Genomic DNA, 26,546 nt, shown 5'->3' on the forward strand with positions numbered 1-26,546 from the left:
TTTAAACCGTTTTGGTCCGGATGTCTTCTCAGATCTGGATCACGGCAGAGAAACAGGGTGTGAAAGCGGGAACCTTCTTCTGGCCCTGGTGAGATCACAGTATTCATTTAATCTGCTTCATATTACTGAGTTCAGATCTTAATGGTTATATTGATCCATCGTGAACTTATTAATCAGACCTATCCGCTGTTCTTCAGCAGAGTTTCATCTTAAAGGGATAGTTCACTTTGAAATTAATGTTTGATATGTTTTATCTTCCCTCAAGGGCATCCGAGATGTAGGTGTCTTTGTTTCCACAGTATTTTCAATTTTGACATTTTTCAGTCAAACCGTTGTTGTCTATCAGTCATACACTGGAGGCTAAGGGGGTCCACCAAAGAGAAGTCCAAATTAAACATGATTTAATGACTCGTAAATGTAAGTACACATTAATGGCCTAAGACACGAAACGAGCGGTTTGTGTGAGAAAACCAACAGTATTTATATCGTTTTACCTCGGGTAATCACAGTGATCTGAATCAGTTGTTCAATGTCCAACTGAACCGAACTGAATCAGTTCAATGTTACGCCGGAAGTGATCGCTTGCGTGTGACGTCACTCAATATTTACACGGAGATTTCGGAAGTTTTACCTTTTACTAAAAATATTTAGATATACCGAAATCGTCTTCCATTGCGGTTTCCTGTATATCTAAATATGTTTAACGAAAGGAAAAACTTACGAAATCTCTGTATAAACAAAGAGTGACGTCGATCACTTCCAGACCGAAGCGCCCGTGCCGTCAGATCATTGTGTCATGGCTGTGATTACACGAGGTAAAACGATATAAATACTGTTCGTTTTCTCACACAAACTGCTCGTTTTGTGTCTTAGGCCATCAGTGTGTACTTACATTTACGAGTCATTAAATCATGTTTAATTGGGACTTTGGTGGACCCCCCTAGCCTCCAGTGTATGACTGATAGACAACAACGGTTTGACTGAAAAATGTCAAAATTGAAAATACTGTGGAAACAAAGACACCGACATCTTGGATAAAACATATCAAACATTAATTTCAAAGTGAACTATCCCTTTAAATGAGGTTTTCATCTTAAATCAGCGTCTGTGTTTGGAGCAAAGCTCAGAGTGTCACTGCAGGAGACTCATGACACAACCAACTCATGATACAAACAAAGACCTTTCTCACTCACACACACACACACACACACACACACACACACTCGGTCTGTCCCAATCATCATGTGCTTCATTCGCTTGAGTTCTGAAGAAGTGACCAGCCACTCGTGAACAAGATCTCTGACGTCTGTCTGTGTGTGCTTAGACGTTCTTTCTGAAGGCCTGAATAAACACCTGTCTCTCTGAATGTCCGTCTGTCTGTCTGTCTGTCTGTCTGTCTCTCTCTCTCTGTCTGTCTGTCTGTCCGTAGGGTGATTCCTCTGGAGAGGAGGATTCTCACTATTCTGCAGTGGCTGCATCTGCCTGATGACGAGAGGTGCGTCATTTCTCCTCTTACTGGGAAAATAAACATTCTTATGGTGGAATCTCACAAAATGGTGTTTAAAAAGCACGTTCGGATAATTAACCTAGTTTTCACGAGAGGAGCTCGCCCAAATGCTTGTGGTGATGTCAGGTTCGTGAATGAATCATTCTTTTGAACCGGTTCACCAAATCAGACTGAATCAATCAGAAAAGGGGCCCACCATCATTTTTAACATTAATAGGCTTTAAGTTAACTTGAAACAATCTTCAAATAAACCCATTAAAATATAAGTGTCACATTTACCTGTGCCTTTAATAAGTGTGTTGTGTATAGTCGTATAGTGGTGTCTCGGTCAGTATCAGCTCTCTCCGCTATCATTGTTCCCCACTAAGTTTATTTTGCACATTAGGTTGTGTGTGGTGTGTTTTTCCAGGCCGTACGTCTACGCGGTCCACTCGGAACAGCCGGATACTTACGGACACATGCTGGGCCCGCTGAGCAACGAGGTGAAACACACACACACACACACACACACTCTGATTAGTATCTGACATTTAGATGAGGGTAAATATGACACTGGTTTTAACTCTGAGAATAGAGGAGTTTGAAGATGACGAGTGTACTTACTCTAGTCAAGATCAAGTCTACAACCCCGTCTCCAACACTACTGAATGAACAAACGTGTGTGAAATGAAATTGAAGCTTTAAAAGAAGACTTGATGTGCAGGAATTTAGTTGTCAGTTTCCATAGTATTCCAGTGAAGTGTAGTAATGGTGTACTTTACACTCCTGCTCATGGCCAAACAGCCGTTTGAGAGTGTTTTCACTGCATGTGTGTGTGTGTGTGTGTGTGTGTTGGGACAGCTGGATAACACGCTCAGGAAGATCGATAACATCATCGGTCAGCTGATGAACGGGCTGAAACAGATGAACCTCCATCGCTGTGTGAACGTCATGCTGGTGGGCGATCACGGTACGTCTGTTATAGAAATAAACACTTCAGATCTAATGATCTAATGAAAGATGGCCTTTAAGACTCGGGTCTCACTGCTCCGTGTGTTTGTGTTCAGGGATGGAGGAATCTCACTGTGAGCGAACGGAGTATTTGGGCTCTTACGGACTCGATGTTGATGCCATCACGTTAATACCCGGATCCTCCGGTCGAATCGGCCCCAAAACGGCCAACACACCATGTGAGTTAATGCAGTTACACAAGTAATAACTGCAGACTAATATAGTGTTTTAGACAATATTTATAACTTTTTGAGAATGTTTTTCTGAATTTGTAGAGACATTCTTCATTAATTTTGCTAACAAAGTATGGAGACTATGTCAAAATTGTACTCCAAACGACCAAATTATTGAACCAAAACACGTGAATGATGGTAAATTTCCAGTTTCTATTATCAGTATTAAATAACTATATTTTCTCCACGTAAAAACATTGCATTAACGTCACAATTTCCGCAATGACATTGTGTCAAAAACAGTGTTAATTACAGTAAGTACTTTACTACAGTTTTATAAGAACTGATACCTCTACATGACCGGTTTAATTGATGCATCTCTTCATGTTTCAGACAATCCGAAGGAGATCGTTGCTAACTTAACAGTAAGTGTGTAAATCACACAAAACCACTGTGGTGTTTGTCCATAGTGCATCATGTGACCTTTGACCCTTCCCGTTTCAGTGTAAGATGCCCAATCAGCACTTTAAGCCGTACCTGAAGCAGCACCTGCCCAAACGGCTGCACTACGCCAACAACCGACGCATCGAGGACGTGCACCTGCTCATGGACCGCAAGTGGCACGTGGCCATGTGAGGACCAGTGTGTGTGTGTGTGTGTGTGAGCTTTATGTAAAAACAACAAGTCTATTATAGTCGACACTTTAGAAAAACTGAGTATACGGGACGTTTACAAGTCAACGATGTGCTTAAGACGGTGAAGACGACACCGTTGTCAAAACGATTTCCATTCACATGGATCCGCTAAAACCAATTAAAAATCCCTGTATTCTGTGTGAAGGCCAGTAGATGGCGACGAAACACTATAGACTGAACACGTGATGCGCATGTGAGAGAGACGTTTTTAAAAACTTGCACTTTGAAACCCGTCGTCGTGTAAACGGATGACCAAAACGCTTATACGTTTTTAGTTGCGAGCGGTGTCGTGTACGGCCCCTTTGGCCTCGTTTACACTGCATGGTTCAAGCGACCCAAATCCCATTTTTTCCTCTCATGTGACACGGATCGGATGTGACCGGTGAACGTTTAAGCAGGAAAAAACGCTTGGATTCCGATTTTCTCAGATCGGATTCAGGCCTCATTCATATGTGGTAATAAATCAGATACGTGCATTTGCGTGTGCCATGTAAGCAGACAAATCTAATATTCCCCAGTAAATGCGAGTCATGCGTCATTAAAAACTGCACGATTACAGGCGCGAGGGAAGAAAGGAGACACACAGTGGAGCAATGCGGAGGTTTCATGTCTTTGGAGTGTTTGGGGCGAAGAGTGCAGGCTAAAATGCAGGATTGTTACAGAAATAAATCGGTTTTTGAACACATTTCACGAGAGGCATCGTTTTAAGTGCTCATGGCCAGAGCCTCTCCTCTTTTTTTCTCCGCCGTACGAGACCAATGTTTTGATGACTTATTGAAATATTGTGGAAAGAAAACACTGGATAATTTTATTCGCATCGGCATCCATTGAATTTCGTGCCGTTTTGATTTTAATTTTAATTTTTGTAGAGGAAGACGAACTCAAGTGATGTTTTAATGTGTTTGTGTTTGAGAGCAGAACACCTGCAACCTGCGGATACTTCGGAGATCATGGGTTTGACAACAAGATCAGCAGCATGCAGGTCAGTCAATCAATCAATCAATCAATCTATTAATTAATTAATCAGTCAGTCAAACAATACATTCATCTATATATTATTTAAATCAGTTCAATCGATCTATCTTTCCTTCACTATGTTTATCATCTATATTCCTATCTATGAATCTTGTCCGTTGTGTTTTCCTCACAGACGATCTTTATGGGATTCGGGCCGAGCTTCAATTTCAAGACTCAAGTGCCCGTGTTTGAGAACATCGAGCTGTATAACGTCATGTGTGGTGAGCAAATCCTGACGCGTTTCTAAAGAGTGTTTGATCAGGAGAATCATGACAGATGAATGCAGTGTGTGTGTGTGTGTAGATCTCCTGGGTTTGACTCCGGCTCCTAATAACGGGACACACGGCAGTCTGAATGACATGCTGAGAAACCCTACATATACTCCCACTCAGCCGGAGGAAGTGACATCACCAACGCCTTTAGCCCCGCCCTCTGAAGTGACCCATGACCTGAGCTGTAACTGTGATGACGAGGTCAGCGACACACACACACACACACACGTGTTGTCTCCAGGTCAGTGGATTGAGTCTCTTCTCGTTTCCAGAACAACATTGAGGAGAGTTCTGCTGCGGACGACGGCCCGCACAACAGTTAAGATCAGCTTCACACACACACACACACACACACACACACACACTCGTCCCCAACATGAATAATTTTCTTTGTTTAAATGTGTTATTACCATTATTACTTGTATGTATTCTTTGCATTTGCTTTGTGAATTTTGTCTCTTTATATATAAGTTAAACAGTTTAAAACACTTTCACAGCTTATTTAACTGCACATTTGGTTAGATATTTGGCTTTGATTTTCTAGCGACTTTTAATTGAAATTATTTTGTAAAATGCCTATTTTGTATAATATAAAAATGTATAGTTCAGTACATTTGCTTTACAGTAAAATTAAATTTCTGTAACTTTTTTCATTTTCATTTTTTAAAGTGCTTTGTGTGTGTGTGTGTGCAGACGTCACACACCTGCCGTTGGGTCGTCCCGCTGTCCTGTTCCAGACGGCGTACACACTGCTGTGTCAGTCGGATTACTGCAGCGGCTTCAGTCCCGCCGTCAGCATGCCGCTGTGGAGCGCCTTCACACTGACCGCACAGGTGCACGAAACACTGCGCTTACACACACACACACGTTCCTCTGAGCCCTTTCAGTGTTTCAGTGTGTGTGTGTGTGTGTGTGCAGGTGGAGGTGGTGTCGTCCAGCGAGTGTGTGAGAGCAGATCCTCGTCTCGATCTCACACACACATGCAACACGTACAGCCAGGAGTCCGGCGTCACACACGCGTTCCTCTACCCGCCGGGTCAGTCACACACACACACACACACACACTCTTCTCCTGTTCTTCGAGGTTGTGTTATGACACTGAATGTAAAAATCAGCCCAATGATGTCTAATTCAAGGCTTAACTCATTTATATCAACATAATTTCCCCAGTTTACTTATTTATAATTACTTATAATTAGGGCTGTGCAAAAATTAATTGTGATTAATCACATCCAAAATAAAAGTCTGTGTTTACATTATATATTTGTGTGTGCTGTATATAATTATTTTGTATATATAAATACACACACATGCATGTATATATTTAAGAAAATGTGTTATTCATATATAAAATATTTATATTTACATAATATAGATTATGTATTTATATATATATATATATATATATATATATATATATATATATACAGAATTTAATCGCAAATAATTCTTAAATATATACACATGCATGCATAGGTATTTATATATGCAAAATAATTATATACAGCACACACAAATATATTACGTGTGTGTTGAAGGACTGATGTTGTTTCTCTGCAGATTTCTCCGTCACGGCTGAATCCAGATACGACGCTTCTCTCGTCACCAACACCGTTCCCATGTATCCCGCCTTCAAGAGTGAGTCTGACGCTCCAAACATCACGAGAGCATGAACTGATCCACGTTAGCAGAAAAACATTGAGTGAAGCGTTTGAGAGATCAGCGGCGTTCAAAACTCGCATCTGATTGGCTATTTTATATTTTAATCGTGATCATGATTTCTGCTTCAATGAAAATTAAAAGTATAAAACCAACATAAATTATACCATTTATTATAAACAATATTTACTATAAACATCAAGCTTAAACAAATTATTGACAGCGAAACTCATCATTCGGCATGTGTTCAGATTATTAAAAACACAATTTTTATATTCCTGAAAGAACATGCGTTTGTGAATCACATTAAATCTAAATTAAGACTATTTAAGCTTTATACACTGTGTGTGTGTGTGTGTGTGTGTGTGTGTGTGTGTAGAGGTGTGGCGTCACCTGCAGACAGTGGTGCTCCGGCGGTACAGTCAGGAGAATAGTGCTGTGAATGTGATCATGGGACCCGTATTCGATCACGACCACGACGGACTGAGAGACACCGAGGAGACCATTAAACAGTGAGAATCACACACACACACACACCTAATACATATTTTTATACAAATTGTATATTTAAATAAATGTTTATTGAAATATAATTTATTACTATTTCATTTATAATATAAAATATAATAATATCAAAAATAAAAAAGTGTTTATTCCGAGACATGCTGTCTGACACTCATGTTATTTTTATGAACATGTTTATCACGTTCAAATTATGTGAAATTAATTATTCTTTTAAATATAAATATCTACATCTATGTAACTTAATCATACATACATATATATATACATTTAATTTATTCAGATAATTAAATAGTATTAAATCTTATCTAATATTTTATATTTTTTTAATAATGTAAAACATTATTATTTTAGAATTACGCCATTATATATATTAATCAATTATATTATAAATATAAATGTAATTATTATTTATTAATTGTATTATTTGAAGTAATATATTAATAATAATAATATTTATACATAATAATATTTATTATGCATAACTATAATTTATTAAATTTAAAAAAAAATTATTAAAAGATTTTTTATATGATTTAATACTATTTATGTGTGTGTCAGGCATGCGGTGGGCTCCGTCTCCATCCCCACACACTTCTACTGCATCATCATGGGCTGTGAGGAGCGTAACGCCACGCTGGACGAGTGCGACGGACGACTGACGCTCACGACCTTCATCCTGCCTCACCGCGACGACAACAGCGAGAGCTGCGACGTCAGTAACACACACACACACACACACACACATACTGAGCTCATCCTCACAGAAAAAAAGTTTTGCATTTGTGTCTCAAATTTGTGCTTATGAATGTGGAACAACTCAATCCACACGTGCACAAATCACTCTTATAAATGTGTTTTGATAATTAATGTGATCGTTTGACACTGAAAACTCATCAATTCAAATGAAATTGATGAAAATCCAGCAGGAAAAAATGACATTTAAGTAAATATGCAGTTAAAAAGAGCTATTTTAAATATTATTTTATATATAAAGCATGTGTGTGAATTACAGTAGGTTAAAATGCTTCAAAGTTCTGCTGTGTGTATAAATATGAATAATGCACATAATTATCACTAGTGTAACATAACCTAGTGTTTATTTATGACCAGCAGATGGAGCCATTTAGAGTCCAAACTAACCAGACCACAACACACACACACACACACGTCACACACACACACACGTCACACACACACAGCGAGCTGTTATTTAGGCTGCAGTGACACTGATTTATGATTCAGTGATGATGTCATTTTTCCTGGGAATATTTAACATTTCTTCAAACCGGGAAATAACATGATTTGGGCAAGTGTGACGGATCAGATCCAGGTCACCTGTGGTGGAGTACAACAACACAACTACACAACTCACCGGATACACAACTCACCGACTACACAACTCACTGACTACACAACTCACCGACTACACAACTCACCGGATACACAACTCACCAGTAACACAACTCACCGACTACACAACTGATAGCACACGTTCATCACGGAGACGTCTATTTGATGTGTGTGTGTGTGTGTTGACATGTGGAAGACGAGTGTTTGCTGTCAGATGTCTAATAGAGGTTTAGCAGATGTAATGATTTATAATGAGATGAGGTGATGTTTAACAGCCGTCTGGCAGACGTGTGTGTGTGTGTGTGTTTATTCCCGCTGTTGTGTCCCGCAGCGCGGCGAGGGCGAGTCCCGCTGGGTGGAGGATCTGCTGCGGTTACACAGCGCTCGCGTGCGCGACGTGGAGCTGCTCACGGGCCTGGACTTCCTCCGCGCCGCCGGCCTGCCGTACACACGCGTGCTGGCGCTCAAAACACACATGAGGACCTTCGAGGACGACGGCTGACGGACGCCTCGCCGCACCTGACGCTTTCACTGTATAGTTTTATACACTGTGTCATATTTATTATTCACCTCATGAACCCGCCGCCTCACACGGACAGTCCACCGCTGCTCGCGTCTCTAACACGGCCGTCACGCCACGCCGCTCCCGCGCTTTTACACCATACAGCCATTCACCATAAATGCAGTCACTATAGATCTGCTGAACTGATAAACCATACGTTTCTTAATAACGCATTTGCATAATTGCATTTGTTAACATGCGTTAAATAACAGGAACTAACAATAGAAAAATGCTGCGTTTATTAATCATGCACTGCAATAACTGTCTCGTTTTCCAGCACAAATATCCAAACATTGTAGAAGCAACAACATTTACAAGAGTTTAAGTGTTAAAACGAGAGCTAATATCTGCCAATCGAGTCTGAAATATAATCAAAGTTGATTTTTCTGACTCCGTCGGCAGATTTTTGCTCGAAGGATTGTTATATGTATATTTGTGCTGCAAAACAAGACAGAAATACGTCCTGTAATCTTTATTTTGCCGTTTTGTCTGTTGATCAAATTCTAATCGCACAAGTTTATTAGGGGTTAATAGTGTTGCCATAGAAACGCTTATTTCCGAGTTTGAGGTTGTCATTTAGTAACTACGGTAATTACGACGTGGCGTGATCGCAGCATAAACACAGTGTGTGTGTGTGTGTGTGTGTGTGTAGTATAGTCCTGCTGGTTTATGTGTGTCCACTGGATTGTTGTTTAGCACGTGTAAACATGAGTAAACACGCGTGTGAACGGTGTATTTGTGCGTGTGTAGTGATACATTAGCGACAGTGAATCACTGCTTCCCATTGGTGGCAGAAGGTCATGTGACTCATGATGCTCTGTCTGACTAATGAGTGTCGTTAACGATTTCGTTCCGTCAATAAAATTCTTGAACTGTCAGTGAAACATGTGTGTGTGTCACTCGTTGCTGTTCCCATGTGCACACGTGTGTGTGTGTGTGTGTGTTTCTCTTTTTATGAGATGACAGATACTGGTTTGATAATCAGCAGTGAAACATTAACACGTGTGTGTGTGTGTGTGTGTGTGTGTGTGTGTGTTTCTCCAGTGGATCACACACAACATTATTGCAGTTTCCTTTATACTTTATGAGCTCGGACACTAAACACACTTTTGGTGTAGGATTTACTGGTAACACTTTGTTCCTTCGTTAATGAATAACTACACAAGAACCAATGAGTAACACAATATTAACAATCTAGTAACTATTATTAACTAACAAGAAACTCTGATTAACGAACTAGTTAGTAAAAGCTCACAGGTGAAAGTGGTAGTTCACTATTAACTCATCTATAACTACTCATGCTTCCCAGAGAACTACTGAAAAAGTTTATTAATAATCTAGTAATGACTATTAACCAAAAAAAAAAACTCTGATTAACGAATTAGTAAGTAATAGTGCACAGATGAAAGTGGAATTACTAATTATTTGGATCCGTATAATAAAGTGACTATTATAACTCGTAATGACTCCATGATCTGGGCATGATTTGTGCAACTGAACACTAAAGTCCTTTGGAGCGTTTGATCAGACCAGCTCGTGTCTGACGGCTAACACACTGATCTCCAGTTCACTGTACACCACTATTGCACACATTTATTTTACAGAGGAACTTCGACTCTAAAACTGCGAGGAAAGGCTGTGTCTGACCCAGGTGTGTTATGAATTTAAGGTTAATATCATGAAAACTGAGGATTTAAATAGTAGTTTTTAAAGTAGTATTTCATGGAAACGCAGTATGACAGCATGAGTTTGGAGTGTTTAAAGCTTTAATTTATGACGATTTCTAAAATAGTGAAACTTTTGTCAATTTGTCCTTTGTGCCAGTAAACGTGATTCTGTTGATGTGTGTGTGTGTGTGTGTGTGTGTGTGTGTGTGTGAGCTACTGTTCACAACACACAGTCCAGAGTTCACACACACACACACACACACACTTGCAGAGGGTCTAGCGGTGTCTTCGAGTCTCTGTCAGTTTCTTCTGGACGTCTCGATGGATTTCATGAACACGAAGAAAAAGAAGATTCTTCTGGTGAGTTCAGACTCTTCTTTTGCTCATTATTGTTGAATCAATCATATAAATCCTCCTGTACACACACACACACACACACACACACTCCAGGGGCCTGCAGGTTGTTCTTGTTTAAAGCTTTATTCTCATAAAACAAGACTTGATATACTTGAGATAACAGTATAAAACACAGTTTTCGCAGTGAGTTCAGTGTAATACAGTGCAGTGAAGTGTTGAAATACAAAGTCTGAACCGGTGTGTGTGTGTGTGTGTGAGAAACAGAAGATCCTCGTCCACCTGTCGTTATTAAATTATGAACTATATTTGTAAGTACTCAATGCACAGGAGTTGGTTCAATTAAATGTAGGCGTTTCATTTGTAATGATTGTAAATACGATGTGTTTTTGTCTGATCTACTGTGCTTTAGACCTGACGGGTTTGGTGGGAAAGTGTCTCGCTCGTGTGTGTCGTCATATTCATAAACAGAGTAAAGTTATATATTCATCCACACAGAGCCGAAGCACGACCACAGCAATGTTCTTCTGCAAAAGGCCTGCAGTGTGCTCTTTGACCTCTAGAGGGCCAGAGTTGTGCTCAAACAGACACTATATTAAAGAGTTTATGGAGTGCAGATTCCTCGCAGACTCTGAGTGATCATATAATAAGAGTCCTGAACATGATCGTTTGGTCTTTATTGATGTATTCAGAACTGAAGGTGAAGCCTGTGATGTTTAATCTCTCTCTCTCTCTCTCTCTCTCTGTGTGTGTGTGTGTGTGTGTGTGTGTGTGTGTGTGTGTGTGCAGTTGTCAGTGCTGCTGGCGGTGTGTGTGCTCGTGATTATTCTGGGTCTGGGTCTGGGTCTCGGTCTCCAGCTGCGAGACTGCAGGAATAAAGGTCAGAATCACAGAGAAAATCAAACCCATATATGTGTGTTAACAAGCTGTGCTCACATTTAAAGAAGATGTTACAAAGATTAAGCCATTAAAAGTTTTAAAGTGCTGTTTCTATGGTAACACAATGTCCGTTTTCTAAACCGTTTTTACAGGATGAACTTTGAGTGTATACACAAGAATAATTGTAAATAATCAAAAATTAATCAATAATAATTGCATTTCAGTCGCATGTGTTAGTTTAATAAAAGGTTCATTAATGTATTATATAATTTGAAATTGTTTTTATTGATTTTGTAGTAAAACACTGACCTGAGGCTGTATTACAGAGACTGAGATGAGCGTAGGTGCTAAGCAGGGGTGTGTGTGTGTGTGTGTGTGTGTGTGTGTGTGTGTGTGAGCGACAGATCTCGAGCTGCGGTTCGTAGCAGACTCCATGTGGACTCAATAATCCCGATCTTGAGCAAAATTCAAGACAACCTGCGTCTTTAATTCAGAACACACACTAATGTCATTCACGTCTCGTAGTTGGCAAGAGATTTAAAGCACATTTTTAAGAGTGAGCATGTGTGTGTCATTGAGCATGTGTGTGTGTGTGTGTGTGTGTCATTAACTGATGTGGTTGAACCACCGATTTACAACATTATAGTTTCAGTAAACAGTCGTGACTCGTTGATTTGTGCTGTTAGTGGAACGGCGTTGTACGGGAAACACACCCCAGCATAGGACTCTGAGTCTAGATGTGTGTGTGTGTGTGTGTGTGTGTGTGTGTGTGTGTCAGGAGTGTCAGCGTCCTGCAGGAACCGTTGCTACGAGCCGCTGGATGCGGATTCTCCGTCCTGTCGCTGTGACGGTCAGTGTGTGGACGCGGGCAGCTGTTGCCATGACTACCGGGACATCTGCCTCCTGCCCAGTGAGTGACCGTCTCACACTGACGCTGCAGTGCACTGTGTGTGTTATCTGTACACAGCTTTACACACACTCACACACACTGAGCTAGAGTCTGAGCTTCTTTGGCTTTTAATAAGTGAAACTGATAATCCAGGTTTGGTTATATTGATTTTAGTGTTTCATTGTATGGTTGTAGGGCTTTTTATGTATGTATTGTTTTACTGGACAGCACTTTGTGTCTATTATCTTTTGGATTTTAAAGTGCTCTATAAATAAATCTTGTTGTAAAGTTAGCAGACATTCAATAATACTGTAAATAAAGTCCTCAGTGTTTCCAGCACACACACATCTGAACATTCCTAAATCAACACACATTTACTGGAGCAGCTGAAGATAGAAAAAACTATATTAACATGAATACAATCGAGCTGGAGGTCAGATTAGTGTGCAATAATGCTACTGATGTGTGTGATGTGTGTGTTGTGTGTGTGTGTGTGATGTGTGTGTGTTGCAGCGGAGATCTGGGAGTGTACGGCGCTGCGCTGTGGAGAGATGCGCCTGTCGGACAGTAGGTGTCACTGTTCTGACGACTGTCTGAGAGCCGGAGACTGTTGCTCGAACTACAACAGCGTCTGTAAGGGTGAGTCTTCCTCATCTTCATCTTCAGCGTCTCTGAGTCTCTGCTTTAGGGACTCACTTTCAATTGGTTGAATTGAGATTTGTATTTTCTTTAAAGGGTTAGTTCACCTAAAACCTTTTACTCGCCCTCATGTTGTTCCAAACCTCTATGTGTTTATTTGTTCTGCTGAACACAAAGGAAGATATTTTTGAAGAATGTTTTAATCAAACAGATCTCATTCCCCATTGACTACCATAATAGGAAAAAAAACAAACTAAGGTAGTCAATGGGGAATGAGATCTAAGATGAGATCAAAGGTTTGGAACAACATGAGGGCGAGTAAATACTGACAGAATTTTCTTTTTTTTGGGGGGGAGGGGGGGGACTAACCCTTTAAACCACACACACATACTCAAAACTGCGCAGGCAGGTACAGTGTAAATATATATATATAAATATTTAAGTTATAAAAGAAGATATTTCCGTCTTACTACTTCTTAATGTTTGTGATGCAGGAGACACACAGTGGGTTCAGGATGAGTGTGTGGACATGAACACAGCCAAATGCCCTGCCAGGTGACACACACACACACACACACACACACTCTTCACAGACGAACTTTGCCATTTTCATCTCCTCAGATTTCGCTGAGAAACTTAGGAAACTAAGCAAACGTATGCTGCTTTGGTTGGTAGTGTTTTAGTTGTTTATTGATGTGTGTGTGTGTGTGTGTGTGTGTGTAGTTTTAAGAGGCAGCCGCTGCTGTTGGTTTCTCTGGATGGTTTAAGAGCCGAATATCTGCAGACGTGGAGTTCACTGGTGCCAGTGCTGGAGAAGATCAGTCAGTCTCTCACACACACACACACACACAATATAAACTCACAACACACTCTCACACAAGCGCTCATTTAATCTATTGAATGTCAGTATTAAAGTGCATGTGTGTGTGTATGTGTGTGTGTGTGTGTGTTCAGGAAAGTGCGGTACGTCTGCACCCTTCATGCAGGCTGTGTTCCCTAGTAAGACGTTCCCTAACCACTACTCTATAGCCACAGTGAGTCACGACATTCTTCCGCTGCGCTGTGTGTCCGTTCCTCGTGTGTGTGTGTCCGGCCTGTGCATCATCTCTCCATATGAAGGACTGGAATAAACTACAGAAAATAATAAGAACAGCAAAATCAGGCCAGAGACTAGCCGTATTAAACATAACAGTCCGGAAAATATAAAATGGAACTGAAATGGAACAAAACAGAAGAGTTTTTAATGTTTTATATTATATTTGATGCGTCGGGCTTGTATGGCTCGTATATTCTGATATAGAGAGAATATGAAGGGAATATGAAGACTCACACTAGCAGACGTGTGCTGTTACTGCAGATGATGATATGGATGTGGATTACTTCATCATCTCTATAACAGAAGAGCATATACTGACATAAAATACATATAAAAATGTATATCATATATTTAGTAAGATAAGATGAAATGTAAGTTCTAAATTAAATCAAAGCTCTGTAGTTTTCAAATATATAATGCATTTAAATACAATGATTGAGAGATCAAGATACTCGTGAGTTTTATAATAAATGATGATGGATAATCAAGTTCCTTTATTATTATTTTTTGCTATAAAGAGACTTATGATTACTACTTCAAATATACTATATAGGCTGTGCTAATTCTTATCTTGTGTACTATTTAGGGCTCTAGATTATTTATTAATATTGTGATGAATGGCTTGATTCATGAATGTGAACGTGTCGTGTGTGTGTGTGTTGTCGTGTGCAGGGTCTGTACGCCGAGTCACATGGTCTGGTGGATAATAACATGTACGACCCCGTGTTCGACGCCTCCTTCAGTCTGTCCAGCAGTGAGAAGAACAATCCCAGATGGTATCAGGGACAACCGGTACACACACACACACACACACACGCACATTATTACTGACCCCTGACCCCTAACTCCTGACCTTTGACCTCAGATCTGGAACACTGCCATGTATCAGGGCCTGAAAGCTGGAACGTTCTTCTGGCCGGGATCCGACGTGCCCATAAACGGGAGTTTCCCAGACCTGTACATGGATTATGACGGGTGAGTTTGTGTGATTCACTGATGGGATAAACACACACACACACACACGGATGCGCTCGAGAGACTCTTCAGCCGGAGATCTGGAGGAACATTCCTGCCGAGTCAGAGCTCCTTTAATCACCTGCCCTACTAAACATCATGTTCTTCTTCTCCAGTAAACATTCTCAAATCAAGAGGCATTTATGTGCTGACTGAAGATATTAGGGCTTTAAATTGCTCTAAATGTGTTTTTTGGTTTGGTTTTTGAAGTCAAATAATAAATTTAATTCAAAGTGAAACACACTTTCTTTATTCAGGCCTTTGTCAGATATCTGTACGAGTGTGTGTGTCGATGTATCTCAGCAGAAATGATTATCTCGAGTTGACAGGTCAAATCTACTGCATTCAAACACACACGCGTTTAGTGTGTAGGCTCAGATTTGAGCCATTAATCACCCATTACACGTGTGTGTGTGTGTGTGTGTGTAGTAAGGTCCCGTATGAGGAGAGGGTCTTCACTGTTCTGCGGTGGCTGCAGTTGCCAGAGGATAAACGGTAAATCATCTTCAGTAGATCACGTGTCATGTGTTTGTGTTCATACTGTACCAACTCCACTCCAGTACAGATAACTAAACATCCTCAAGACACATTAACTTCATCATCATCATCACGTTGGGGTCAGGGTCAGGGTTAGTTTGCTCACTTGTGTGTGTGTGTGTTTCTGCTGTTTTTGGTCCTCTAGGCCGGATTTCCTGACACTGTACCTGGAGGAGCCTGACAGTTCTGGACACAGTTTTGGGCCCGTCAGTGGAGGAGTGAGGACACACACACACACACACACACACACATTGAAATTGTAGAAATGTTTCGACACCGAGCTGTTTTGGGATGTAAATAATAGTAGTAAAATAAAATTTATTTTGCCATTTTTTTCTGAATTGATCAATGATCTGAAATCAGAAGCAACGGATGATATGTATTTAAAAAAATCTGCTTCAATACATCTGTCGACGTGTGTGTGTGTGTGTGTGTGTGTGTGTGTGTGTGTGTGTGTGTGTGTGTGTAGCTGATCATGGCTCTGCAGGGTGTGGACAGAGTGATCGGTCAGCTTATGAACGGCCTCAAACAGCTCAACCTTCATCAGTGTGTTAACATCATCATCGTCGCAGATCACGGTAAACCACACACACACACACACACACACACACGTTTAACTGTGGAGAAACTCTCAATGTGCTAATGTTGTGGCGTGTGTGTGTGTGTGTGTGTGTTTGCAGGTATGGAGGAGACCAGCTGTGATCGTAAAGAAGCTCTTCAGGATTTTGTGTCTGATGTTGATCATCTGTTCGTCAGCGAGGGGCCGTTTGGACGAATCAGAGCAAAAGACAAGACACACACCTGTAGGTCAAACACAGTTCACAATGACCCCACGAGACAAAACACACACCTGTAGGTCAAACACACAGTTTTTCACTCAAAAATTACCGGGTAAATTTTACAATTAATTATAAAGAAATGGCAAGTAGCACACGGTATTTAAATAGGTGTGAAACTGAAGACTAAATTAAGATTTACCTGTAAAATATACTACAATAATCTTTTTATTTACAACTTTGAAAAATCTGTGTATTTTGCGAATTAAGTTAAAGGGATACTCCACTTTTTTTGGAAATAGGCTCTTTTGACCGCTCCCCCAGAGTTAAACAGTCGAGTTTTACTGTTTTCGAATCCATTCAGCGAATATCAGTAACCAGACAGTTTCTGGTCTCATTGACTTCCATAGTATTTTTTTTTTCCTTCTATGGAAGTCAATGGGACCAGAAACTGTCTGGTTACTGATATTCGCTGAATGGATTCGAAAACGGTAAAACTTGACTGTTTAAATCTGGGGGAGTGGTCAAAAGAGCCTATTTCCAAAAAAAGTGGAGTGTCCCTTTAAGTTTGTTTTTATAAATTCCAGATTTGGCCCATTCACACCACAGACATATGTACTGTATACTACACTGTAAAAAATAACCGTGATTTTAACGGTAAAATACTGTAAAAATGCTACAGTGCAAAACTGTTAATTGGTAAACAGAAAGTTTCCGTACTATACACAGTAAATAACTGTGATATAATTTTACAGTAAAATACCGTTAAATTTACAGTTTTTGAAAGTGAAAAAGAACAAACCATTGTATAATTTACAGTGAAAAACCGTAAATTGACATTCCCACAATTCCCTGTGTGACACTTCACATTTGATGTATTTTTGTTGAAATAACTATAGTTCCTCATAGTTTTATTGTTTTTTTTTCTAATCAGTTATGTACATTAGGGTTATATGTTACATTTAATGTTGTTAAATTAATGTTTATTGCATTTTTTAAATTTCATGTGTGTTACCTTGATGGTGCTTAATGAGTGTGAATGACATTGTGCAGCTTCTTTAATTAAGTATTCACTTGTGATGAGCTGTGATTGCTCATGTAACTCATCACTGCTGTGATGATTTTTGGTTGTCAGTGTATTGCAATGGTCTAAAACAGATATCAATATTAATAAGTTGGTAAATCCAAATTTAATAGAAAATAAAATACGGTGTATTACTGTAAATTTTAAGTTAAGTCTGTAAAACCATTAAAGTTCCTACCGTACTTTTAACGGTAAAGTTCTGGCAATCACAGCTGCCGGTTTTTTACCATAAAATGTACGGTTTATTTTTTACAGTGTACAGCGATAAGGTGATTACAAACATTATTCTAGATTTAGAATAGCAGTCCACAACAAATACAAATCTCACAATTAATTACAAAGAAACGGCAAGTGACACTTTAAATTAAACCAGACATTTTGATGACTGAAACTTTCTTGTAAAACTTATTCATGACATGAATAACATGACGTGTGTGTGTGTGTGTGTGTGTGTGTGTGCTTGACAGTGGACGCGGCTGCGCTCGTGGCAAACATGTCGGTAAGTGTCACTGCATATTTCCAGCTGTTTTTTAATAACTCAGATGTAATCTCATCATGCATGTGTAATTCAGCGAGTGTCGTACATTCGTCACCTCAGACATAAATACAGATATTTTACATTTTCAATGATTTTTAATGTAATTACTGTGTCAAGAGTTTTTATGGCGATATACACACAGATCGTTTAATAAGAGATTAACAGTCATAACCCGACGTACATTTTCTATCATAAAAGATATTGTTTTCATAATTTACTTAAAAGACAAACTTGTGTGTGTGTGTGTGTGTGTGTGTGTGCTTTACACACTGTCAAATTGTGAACACAGCTGGAGAATGAACATGTTTCAGCGTGTGTGTGTCATGGCAAACATCTGTTTTATAGCGTGCTGAATCTGCAGAAGGGTGTGTGAGTGTGTGTTGATGGATGTGTGTTGGTCAAGGGTGTGTGAGTGTGTGTTGATGATGATGATGTGTGTGTGTGTTCAGTGTAAGCGTCCTCAGCAGCAGATCAAGCCGTACCTGAAGCAGCTGTTGCCCAAACGCTTCCACTACGCCTTTAACCGGCGCATCGAGGACGTGAGTGTGTTAGTGACCCCGCGCTGGCTCTTCGAGAGGTACATCACATCCACCATTAATAATCTGACAAAAGATTCTCTATTTTAAATAAATGCTGTTCTTTTGACCTTTATATTCATCAAAGAAAAATATTATCAGATTTACATTTATCAAAAATACAGTATAAATAGTGGAATATTATTCCAAATAAACGCAGCCTTGGTGAGCAGAAGAGAGACGCTTTCAAAACTGCTTAAAAACCTAATTTGACTGTGTGTGTGTGTGTGTGTGTGTGTGTGTGTGTGTGTGTGTGTGTGTACTGCAGGTCTCCGGGGTCTCTCACATTCTGCTCCGGAGGAAATCATGGATATGATAATGACATCTACAGCATGCAGGTGTGTGTGTGTGTGTGTGTGTGTGTGTGTGTGTGTGTGTGTGTGTGTGTGTGTGATTTTTTCACAGATTTTTGAGCGAGTCTGAATGAATCAGCATTATTTGTGTATTTTCAGATTTTACCGAACATGTGATTGAACGGTGAATGTAAATGTCAAGAGTTGTGTCATGTATTTGTGACTCTCTCTCTCTCTCTCTCTCTCTCTCTCTCTCTGTCTCTCTCTCTCCCTCTCTCTCTCTCTCTCTCTCTCTCTCTGTCTCTCTCTCTCTCTCTCTCTCTCTCTCTGTCTCTCTCTCTCCCTCTCTCTCTCTCTCTCTCTCTCTCTCAGGCTGCGTTTCTCAGTTTTGGACCTAAATTCCTCTTTCAGACGGAAGTGGACCCGTTTTCTAACGTTGAGCTGTATAACCTGATGTGTGGTATGAGCGATGAACTCTCGTCAGGTCTTTATTTATCGAGCACGATCTGACCTGAAGCGTTTCACAATCTGAAGTATATTATAGTTTCACAATATCAAATCCACAGTCCTCAGCCCGTCCCACTCTGCATGTGTTCAGATGTGCTGGAGATCTCCCCATCCCATAATAACGGGACCCACGGGAGCCTGAATCACCTGCTGCGAACCCCGGTCCACGACCCCCGACCCCCGAGCGAGCAGAGCGGCCCGACGCAGTGCCCCATCACCAGCCTGGAGCCCACAGACACACTGGGCTGTAGCTGCGCTGCACTGGTGCGCACACACACACACACACACACACTTCATTTGTTAACATTAGTTGTGTAGTGTGACACTGAGAGTGTGTGTCTCTGCTGCAGAGTGGAAGTGACATCATCAACATGCGCCTGAATCTCACCGCGGCTGAAGGTGAGCTCAGTTCTCTCTGATGAGTGTGTTCTCAGCGCTCACACACACACACACACACACACACACACACGTCTGTAGACGGTGTGGCGCTCCACTATATCCTCTATAATGATATCCTCCATTATATCAGTGCTACTGGATTACGTTCCCAAAGTGTCTACTATGACTCAATATGAGTGAACCGTATCGATAGGGAACGTACTCGGTCACTTAATAGATGACGGTAATGAGTATTGCGTAGCTGGTGGTGCTACCACGCTAACGATGGTTTCATGCAGTTTCACTGTGGGGTTAAATCAGCATTTTCGAGAAAAACAAGTTTTCCCAAAGTGTCAACTCGTTCCCGTTATCTCCGTGAACTAAGGTTACGTGAGTGACCGAGTACGTTTTGCCTGTTTTTGCTGAGCAACATGAATAGTGTGACAGTGTTTTGTAAAATAGACTTCGTCTGGAGTAACATCACAGATTACAGTAAACTACTGACCTGTATTATATAGCAGATTAAACACCAAGCTCATATATTTGGATTCCTGGATTTCTTTTATCCACATCCACTTTTCAGTTCTCTGGGAATCCGACCTGTGACCCTGTGATGTTTGTGTCACCTGCTGAAAGGGGAAGCTGAGTTTACATGGGGATTTTCCTGAGATAGATGGTGTGGGCAGAACCTGGCGTGTGTGTGTGTGTGTGTGTGAGATTACATGAAAGTCATTATTACTCAGAGCTGATTGAGTTCAGCAGAAGTGTTGGGTGATGTTCAGTGTCGGCACTGCCGCGTGACGGACCGCGTGAGGCTTTAGATGTGTGTGTGTTCAGGTAGAAACCCATTATGACCTGCTCATGAAAATAAACCATCTCAGAGAATAACACAAGATAAGCTCCTGCTGTTTTCCCACAATGCAATTTTCCCACATAAAATTGACTCGGGGCACGATTTAACGACAAAGTTGGGTTTTGAGCACAGATTGAACTGTTTTGAGGTGAACGTTTGCTTTTGCAAGAAGAATGTGAGGTTTTGTGAATGTAGCTTGAAAATTGGAGAAAAGAAATGTGTTTTAGCAATCGAGAATCTGTGATCACTGAGAGCAAAGAAAGCGTAATAATGATGTGTGTGTTGTTATTGTACATGCAGTGGCCGACAGTGAGCGCCGCCACATGATGTTCGGCCGTCCGCGAGTCCTGCGGTCTGACGCTCAATACTGTGTGCTGAACCAACACGGCTTCATCACGGCCTACAGCACACACACACACACACCCGTCTGGAGCTCCTTCACTGTGGACAGAACGGTCAGAACACACACACACTTTTTTATCTTATTATTATTTATTTATTTAGTATTTATTCTCATTATTTAATTTTGGGATAATTACTTCATTAATATATCAGTAATATATCAAACCTCTAGTATTATTAAATGTTAAAGTTTATCATACAGCAAAAACCCAGAACACCTTAGCAACCACGTAGCAGTGACTTAGCAACCACTGAGAACACAGTAGCAGTTGCGTAGAGACACCGCCAGGGCATTACTCACGTCTTCAGCTGAAGCGAACTCGTGTGTTTGTAGGCTGGAAGTTCTCCGGTCGTCTCAGACTGTCTCCGAGCGGACGTCAGGATTCCAGCCAATCAGAGCGCGACCTGTGAGCAGTTCAACAACTCTAACGTCACGCACGGCTTCCTGTATCCGCCCAGTGAGTGTCATGACCTGTAAACTCATCTAATATCTGAACGGCGGATTCGTAACTGGACGTTCAGTGAAGCGTCAGTCTTCTCTCTGGTGACGTATGCAGGATCATCCAATCACTGAGTGACCCCTCTCACGCTCATCTGCATACACAGTTGAGAGCCACGCCCATATCTCAACAGCCAATCAACAACAGATACACAGAACCAGGCCCCGCCCCACATTCTTTCTCTAAACCGTTACACTCCAGTGTTCATTTTATATTATTGATAGACTATTATCATCTTAAACTTATTTTAGTCTATTTCCATGGCAACACTTCACATCTAATATTTATATTTTATTTTAGCTTTATTTACTTTGTTTTGGTTAGCAGTAATGACCCTGTGCACCTGCTTTACCGTATTTTGGGGAGACATCTGGACCCAGAAGTGATCTGATCTGACCAAACCTCAGTTTAAAGTTGAAACTGGAGTTTGTTCTGGGTTTGATGTCGTGAGCGTCTCCATACACGGAGTAAAGGTGTGTGTGTGTATGTGTGTGTCGGCAGATCTGAACAGCTCGTCTGAAGATCAGTTCGACGCTCTGACACTTGGAAACGTGGTGCCGATGTTCCCGCAATTCAAGAGTGAGTGTTGAGTGTGTGCAGTGTGTGTGCGCAGTGAGTGTGTGTGCAGTGTGTGTGTGCAGTGAGTGTTGAGTGTGTGCAGTGTGCAGTGAGTGTGTGTTTGTGCACACAGTGAGTGTATGCAGTGAGTGTGTGTGTGTGTGTGTGCGCGTGTGCAGTGAGTGTGTACAGTGAGTGTTGAGTGTGCAGTGAGTGTGTGTGCAGTGAGTGTGTGTTTGCAGTGAGTATGTGTGTGCAGTGAGTGTGTGTGTGTGCAGTGAGTGTGTGTGTGCAGTGAGTGTGTGTGTGTGCAGTGAGTGTGTGTGCAGTGAGTGTGTGTTTGCAGTGAGTATGTGTGTGCAGTGAGTGTTGAGTGTGCAGTGTGTGTGCAGTGAATTTGTGTGTGCAGTAAATGTGTCTGCGCAGTGAGTGTGTGTGTGCAGTGAGTGTGTGTGCAGTGAGTGTGTGTTTGCAGTGAGTATGTGTGTGCAGTGAGTGTGTGTGTGCAGTGAGTGTGTGTGCAGTGAGTGTGTGTGCAGTAAATGTGTCTGCGCAGTGAGTGTGTGTGTGCAGTGAGTGTGTGTGCAGTGAGTGTGTGTGCAGTAAATGTGTCTGCGCAGTGAGTGTGTGTGTGCAGTGAGTGTGTGTGTGCAGTGAGTGTGTTTTGGTTTTGTTTCTGCAATGCATCTGTGCATTTGATGGCTTGTTGTGTGTCTCTGCAGTGTGTGTGTGTGTGTGTGTGTGTGTGTGTGTGTGTGTGTGTGTGTGTGTTTCTGATGACTTGTGTTTGTCCAGGACTCTGGCAGTATTTCCAGGAGGTTCTGCTGCTTAAATACGCGTCTCAGTATAACGGCATTAACGTTGTCACTGGCCCAGTGTACGACTACAACTATGACGGACGCTTCGACTCTCCAGATCAGATCCAGGAGTAAGTGTGATCATCGTTCCCTCATGTTTAAAGGTGACATATCATGCCGCTTTTCTCAAGATGTAATGTGTGTGTGTGTGTGTGTGTGTCGCGAGCGCACTGGCGCTGTTGTTCTGTGGTGTTGTCGCATCCTCCCAGTGGAGCTCACGCTGGTGTTGTTGAGGAGAGACCGTCTGACACGAGTGTGAAGCGCTTCGGGTGTACAGTAGTACAGTAGTGAAAGCCTTGTGCTGTGTGATCTGAGAGTGTGTGTGTGTGTGTGTGTGTGTGTTCAGGTTTGTTGGAGGTTCATCTGTTCCTCTTCCCACTCATTATTTCGCGGTGCTGACGAGCTGCCGGGACGAGGTGCAGGCGGTGGGTGAATGTTCTGGAGAACTTCAGAGCGTTTCCTTCCTTCTGCCGCACAGAGACGACAACACGGAGAGCTGCGCTGTGAGTGACACACACACACACACGCGCGCACACACGCACACTTCCTACTGATACTCTCACTTCCTGTTTCATAAGCTCATCCTCACATTTTTCCATCAATATTTGTCATCATTTTATTTATTCATTCAAGTGGAAATTTTTAATACACTTTTATTCATTCATTGTTTATTTATTTTAATTTGTCAATGCCTTTAAGCTCTAAAACTAACAACTTCTCATTTATGCATACTAATTTAAATTATATAAATGATACAATTCCAGCGATATTCATTTATTTATTTATTTGTTCAGTAAGTACAAAATATATTCAAATATTTTCAGTGACATTAAGCTGTAAGACTGACAACTTCACTGTTGTATTCACGCATATTAATTGAAATTATAGAAATTTTACAATTCATTTATATGTTTATTTATTTTCTATTGATTCATTAAGTAAAACATTTATTTGAATTATTTCTATTCAATAATTATTATTTTTTCATTTGTCAGTGACATTAAGCTGTAAAACTTATTATTAACTTAAATGTTATAAATTGTATAATTCAATCGATATTATTTTTAGTTATTTATTTCACAGTTTTATTTTCCAGATTAATTTAATTGATACAAATTATCCAACTCATTGGTATTGTTCATTTAATCATGAAGTAAAAAGTCCATTTTAATTATTTTTATTTATTCATTCATTAATTAATATTATAATTTTTGATGTTCTTTTTCAGTGACATTAAGCCACAAAACTAAAAACTTTGCGGTTTTATTTCTGCATATTCATTTTAAATGATCTAAATTCAACAATGCTCAGTCATGCTTTTGTGTGGCGCTGCTCTGAAACATGACTTACAGTAACAGCATCATGTGACGGTGACACAGGTGCATATCCCATGATGCTTTAGTCATTGTTCGGCTGTCGGTTTCAGCTGCTCCGGTGTTTTGTTTCTGACATGAATGCGTGATGTCACAATAATCTCGTTTCCCGCCAACTCAAACAATGAAGGAAACACAATGAAGCTTTACGTGATGTACGAGAACTGGAGTCATGAGAGATCCTGTCACTGTGTGTAGGATGACCAGCCGGAGTCCCAGTGGGTGGAGCCTCTCCTGTGGATGCACCAATCACGCGTGAGGGATGTGGAGTGGATCACGGGATTGGACTTTTTCCAGGACAGCAATCGTCCAATCGCCGAGCTCCTCCGCCTTAAGACCCGCCCCACTGCCGCCATCCATCCCAAAGCTTGAGTCGCTGAACGCCACCGATTCATCTTCCTGATTTATTATATTTAATTATCAGTATTGTTAATATATTTATTGAATGTATTATCATGTGTCTCAGTAAGAGCATCTGTGCTGTAGAGGGAAAAACAGATTTCATTCCCGTTCATAAGTTATTAATTACGTCACATTACACGCTTCAAAAATAATAATAAATGCTTAATGAGTTTTATGTTTGTTTTCCAGTTAAATTATATAAAAAATCCTTAAATTCACTTGAGAAGCATCTTTGTCTTTCTGCACTGGCTCGTTTTTAACTTTATACAGTAGCAACAGATGAGTCTCGCCGTCTCGTGCGGTGTGTGTGTGAGTGTGTGTGAGTCTACCGTCTGTAGAATATTGAAATATTTCAAGGATTTTTAGACACTTAAAAAGTAACTGGAAACATTTTATGAAGTCATTTTTGCATTGAGTTTATGTGTGTCAAAAATGCATTAAAATGACATGAAAACATATTTGTGTTTTGTATTTTTTCACATTCCAAGCTTTTTAGTTTTGTTTTCCAGCAAACAGGGATTTGTTTTCCGGATCCGCTGGCGTTGGTGCTCGTCTGCTCGGCAGTGTGTGTTTCTTGGTCTTTGTGTGTTCAGGTGACGAGGGACGAGAGACACCCTTTAAAAGCTGAGAGAGAGAGAGACGCCTTGTTGATCTTCCTGCAGTGTTTTCTTCTGTTGTAGTTAATCTATCTATTTCTGTGGTTGTAATGTACTCAATTGTTTAATAAACCCCTAGACAAACGAGTACAACTGACGTTGCGGTCACTTTATGTTGTGTATCATAGCAGTGGTGTCTCTGAGCCCGAGCTGAAGCGGATGAGCTGAAGATTAGATAATAAGGAACTGGTGAAGCGTGTCACTGAGGGCAGATGTGCTGGGAATATCTCAGGAAACAGTCGGGGTTGCTGTGAGATTGCATTCATTAGACAACGAAGAGCTTGTTTTTGTTCCTGTGAAGTTGTCAATCAAACTCATTCTCAAAAGATGATCTTTCATCCAGAAGCCTGAGGTGACACACACTGGCTGTCATTGTGTCAACAGTCAGACCTCATGAGGGATCATGCAGACGCTCATCTGAACAGAGCGAGAGGACGCAGTTGAGTAACAGTTTCGGACTCAGTCACCACCAGAACAACCCGTCATTAAAGCCGCCAGGTGCAGTCTGGGAGACCTCAAGCCTTTACAAATACAGATGAGACATCACCACACGACTAATAACAATGACAAAACCATAATAGAGGTTTCATTTTGGATGACTGCTTCATTCAACTCACACACACCCTTGACGTCAGCGGTAATTACACTGCGAAAATAATGATGTTCTTCCTCAGGAATTCTTTCTTGTTTTTCACGTACAAATATCTGAACATTCAAGATATATTCATGAGATCAAAATGCTTAGAACAAAAATAAATCTGTGGGGTCAGAAAAATAAACCTCTTTTCAATGCAAAACAACATTACTTTTCCATATGGAAACGTTCTGACGAGCCAGGGACAAACGAAGAGGGATTATTTGGGTTTTTTATATAGAGGTGAGTAATTGTAAGGTTTTTAAAGTTATGAACAAACAGTTTCTGATCTTTGATGATGTTCTCAATAAATCAGCACAAAAACATTATTTATT

General features: G+C 40.7%; 2 protein-coding genes across 4 annotated transcripts in view; both read left to right on the forward strand.

Annotated features, from left to right (window-relative positions):
• The window catches only part of enpp2l (ectonucleotide pyrophosphatase/phosphodiesterase 2-like), a 15,311-nt gene extending 5,683 nt beyond the window's left edge, over positions 1-9,628 (forward strand). For both annotated transcript variants that reach the window (XM_089122876.1, XM_089122877.1), the window contains exons 9-25: positions 33-88; positions 1,430-1,495; positions 1,917-1,989; positions 2,348-2,456; positions 2,554-2,676; positions 3,064-3,095; positions 3,175-3,302; positions 4,284-4,347; positions 4,516-4,603; positions 4,686-4,855; positions 4,927-4,972; positions 5,348-5,487; positions 5,573-5,690; positions 6,215-6,292; positions 6,693-6,825; positions 7,397-7,550; positions 8,520-9,628. In XM_089122876.1, the coding sequence (XP_088979002.1) occupies positions 33-88; positions 1,430-1,495; positions 1,917-1,989; positions 2,348-2,456; positions 2,554-2,676; positions 3,064-3,095; positions 3,175-3,302; positions 4,284-4,347; positions 4,516-4,603; positions 4,686-4,855; positions 4,927-4,972; positions 5,348-5,487; positions 5,573-5,690; positions 6,215-6,292; positions 6,693-6,825; positions 7,397-7,550; positions 8,520-8,690 (1,749 nt within the window). In that variant the 3' untranslated portion in view covers positions 8,691-9,628. The remainder of the gene's footprint in view (positions 1-32; positions 89-1,429; positions 1,496-1,916; positions 1,990-2,347; positions 2,457-2,553; positions 2,677-3,063; positions 3,096-3,174; positions 3,303-4,283; positions 4,348-4,515; positions 4,604-4,685; positions 4,856-4,926; positions 4,973-5,347; positions 5,488-5,572; positions 5,691-6,214; positions 6,293-6,692; positions 6,826-7,396; positions 7,551-8,519) is intronic.
• A 101-nt stretch (positions 9,629-9,729) lies between these two features.
• LOC120474014 (venom phosphodiesterase CdcPDE) lies at positions 9,730-25,377 on the forward strand. 2 transcript variants are annotated; one of them, XM_039664127.2, is made up of 25 exons: positions 9,730-10,777; positions 11,561-11,651; positions 12,429-12,560; positions 13,053-13,178; positions 13,673-13,733; positions 13,902-13,999; positions 14,133-14,212; positions 14,947-15,066; positions 15,140-15,249; positions 15,718-15,783; positions 15,971-16,043; positions 16,295-16,403; positions 16,506-16,628; positions 18,153-18,184; positions 18,673-18,800; positions 19,067-19,136; positions 19,464-19,551; positions 19,690-19,862; positions 19,949-19,997; positions 21,130-21,284; positions 21,566-21,689; positions 22,233-22,310; positions 23,085-23,217; positions 23,493-23,649; positions 24,718-25,377. In XM_039664127.2, exons 1-25 carry the CDS (start codon positions 10,592-10,594, stop codon positions 24,889-24,891), a joined length of 2,736 nt encoding a protein of 911 aa, XP_039520061.2. In that variant the 5' UTR covers positions 9,730-10,591; the 3' UTR covers positions 24,892-25,377. The 2 variants fall into 2 exon arrangements, with proteins under 2 accessions (XP_039520061.2, XP_039520062.2); XM_039664128.2 differs by lacking the exon at positions 22,233-22,310.
• Positions 25,378-26,546: the final 1,169 nt, after the last annotated feature.

The sequence above is a fragment of the Pimephales promelas genome, chromosome 18 (assembly GCF_988280905.1).
Source record: "Pimephales promelas chromosome 18, fPimPro1.hap1.1, whole genome shotgun sequence".
In the NCBI taxonomy this organism is placed as follows: Eukaryota; Metazoa; Chordata; class Actinopteri; order Cypriniformes; family Leuciscidae; genus Pimephales; species Pimephales promelas.